The sequence below is a fragment of the Perkinsus marinus genome (assembly GCF_000006405.1).
Source record: "Perkinsus marinus ATCC 50983 genomic scaffold scf_1104296935496, whole genome shotgun sequence".
Classification (NCBI taxonomy): domain Eukaryota; phylum Perkinsozoa; order Perkinsida; family Perkinsidae; genus Perkinsus; species Perkinsus marinus.
Genome location: NW_003214411.1, coordinates 1 through 3,032, shown reverse-complemented (window position 1 = coordinate 3,032; position 3,032 = coordinate 1). Strand labels below are relative to the sequence as shown.

Below are 3,032 nucleotides of genomic sequence, written 5' to 3'. Positions count from 1 at the left end.
CACAATTGGCTGCCATTGGTGCTACGTATAATTTGGAGCCAATTTTCTCTTTGGTAAACTTCTTCATCATCAACAACGTGATGATGAGCTGCGAGATATTTATACCATGATAAGAGATGGACTCCCATGTGCACGGTATTTACCTACTGGTTATCGCAAAATATGGGAGCAATTGTGTATTAAGGATGGTTTATTATGCCGTTCTTATTCACTGCCTGGTTATCGTAAAGTAACTGTTCCGTTACTACCTGACAACCTTCATCTTCAAGTCCTTCGACATGAACACTCACATCCCACTGGTGGTCATGTGTCTTGGGATAGGTTGGTTGGTCGTCTACGTGCGAAGATTTATTGGTTGACAATGAACCAAGATGTTCAACGCTTCTGTGCTACTTGTAAGTACTGTATTGCAGCTAAAGCTCGCACTCCAGTATCTCAGCAGTTGGCTCAAACTGAGATTGGTAGTCCGTGGGAAGTAGTTGTAGTAGACGTCCTTAAGATGCCAATGGATGCTTCTGGTAACTCAATATTGGTTACTGCTTCTGATACCTTTACAAAGTGGGTTGAAGCCAGAGTAGTTCGCAGGGAAGATGCTTTCAGTGTGATTGAAGCACTAGTAAGTATGTTTACTTCCCTGGGTCTACCAAGCTACATCAAGACTGATCGTGGTAGTGTTTTTCGATCTCATGTGATGCAGCAACTGGCGCAGAGGTTTGGTGCGGCTAAGATAAAGTATGGAAGTTCTTATCATCCTCAAAGTCAGGGTCAGATTGAGAGATGGCATAGAACGTTCTTGATGATGCTGAAGTCATTTGGTCAACAGTTTGCTAATTGTTGGTCGGCTGCACTACCGTTGTTATTGTATTGTTACCGTACAACTCCATCAACGACTACTCATGTTACTCCCTTTCGTGCTATGTTTGGTCGTGATGTTAAAGACTTATCGTTTGGCGATGAGTTTACTTACTTGGCATATGATATGCCACAATGGTTGTCGGTGTTGGATGGAAGACTTTCAGAACTACGAGACTTGATTGATCAGAGTATCACAAGAAGTTCTCTGGATAATATCAAGTATCGCAAGTCAAGTAAGAGAAGCTTCGAGAAAGGTGACAATGTTGGGCTTAAGTTTCCTTCTCGGTCAAATAAGCTAACACCTAATTATGAACTGGGCTGGAAAGTTGAAGAGATTGATCACCCGGTAGTATTGATCAGTCATTCAAAACATCCTCCTCGTCGAGTTCATGTTGATAGATTGGTGCTTATTCCTACTGAAGTTGTAGAAGGAGATGATACTGTAGACGATGGCGGTCTATGGTTGGTAGATGATAATCCTGATGTTGGTGTGACATCATTAACTACAACTCCAGATATCTCTTTGTTGAAGACTCCCGAAGCTGATATATCAACTGAAGCTGATACGGCAGATGATGTTGCTGTTGAAGTTAAGTCCGATCCCCTAGAACGTGCTACGTATGTTGGTCGATATGCTCTACGTGATAGATCTAAAGATAGAAGACCAGTGCGTTATTCATAAGTCAGGCGTTATACTGATGTATGGATATCTTTTCATGAGAAGAGGGGGCGGATGTAAGGACTTGTGTCACTGTCCCATTTGTGGTACAACTGTCCTTGAGCTAAGCTGTGCTAGATATTCACATATTCTGCAATACTATAAGTAACGTGAGAATAAGTTATTCATCCCTCGAGTCGAGTGGATTTTGTTAACGGTTACAACCTCTCGTCTGTTAATTTACCCGGTAAACTTTACCGTCACTCAACTCGAAATCCCACCCAACCCACGAACCGAGACTACGGGTGAGCAGGAGTCCATACCTATCATATGGGTTAAGGCTCTCGCTGGGCTATCCGCTACGCGTCTAGGGTTGTGTACCTGCTGTGCGCAGCCAAACGCGAGATCTGTAGGCTTGAATATTCACGAGGCAGCGGGGAGCGTTCCCGCGAGTTCCGGGCTATCGTGATCGCCTTCAGATTAGTCGCGGACAGTGCCCGACTCCCAGTCCCCGTAGTTAGAGGTTTCACGTATCGGCCGAGTCAGTGCTCACATTCGCCTATATTCTCAACAAGGTGGGGTATGCGTACTCTACCATAAAAACTCATACAGCAGATCTGAAATCACGGAACACCGAGCTCGGACACGTTTTTTCACAAGTCGGAGTTGAACTTATCCGAAGGGCACTCATAGCCGTCCGAAAGAAGAACCCTGGTGCCAGCGTTGAGCCCACTGCCAAGCTTCCAGTCACGATCAGCCAGACACGCCAGGCTCTCTAAGCATGCGCCAAAGAAAGAAAGAAAGAGACCAAGCGTCGCTCTTCTGGTATGCATTTTCGGGCTGCTGAGATGCAGGGAGTGTCTAGGCCTGAGGTGTAATGACATAACGTTCAACACCATAGATGATATGGATGTCGTGTTATTCTACATCAATCGCAGCAAATGTGATCGTTTCGGCGAAGGAGCTCTCGTCCGGATAGGGTGTGCGCTCCGTAGCACTGTTCGGCCACGTGAGGAGCCCCTGTGTACCGTACATCAATTGTCTGCTTTCATGTGCGATGGCTTCGTCGCCATCACGATGGAACCGAGACCCTTATTCGATAACTTATCGTACTTCACCTTCCGACGACACGTGCAAGAAGCCTTCAAGTCCTCTGAACGACCCAGATCGCCGGTAGCTACCCACTCTTTACGCCGCAGCGGCGCTCAGTGGATGTGGTTCGCCGGCATGAGCACCTTCAACATATCGCAATATGGCAGATGGTCAGTACAAAGCGTCCTAGAGAGGACATATCTGAAGAAGTCACTAAGGCGAGTGAGCATCAGTATGCATCGTCCATGATGTGAGGTTCCTATAATCCTTAGCATTCGTTTTGATAACTTGACTTGAGTTCAAATGGCTTCGGGTCTGGAATTGGAGCACAAGAGCCGAACTGCTTGAAGACCGCACTTTTCCCATCTTCGATGTCGACGCGATATCCTAGTGCCACTAGATTAATACTGCTCCAAGCAGTATATAC

The 3,032-nt window shown here is 46.0% G+C and overlaps 1 protein-coding gene across 1 annotated transcript; it reads left to right on the top strand.

Moving 5' to 3' along the window:
• Positions 1-485: 485 nt before the first annotated feature.
• On the top strand, positions 486-931 carry Pmar_PMAR003876 (Pol polyprotein, putative; the record flags this gene model as incomplete). The annotated part of the gene is made up of 1 exon (XM_002783901.1): positions 486-931. A coding segment is annotated over one exon (446 nt), but the record flags the coding sequence as incomplete, so codon positions are not given.
• Between the last annotated feature and the right edge of the window lie 2,101 nt (positions 932-3,032).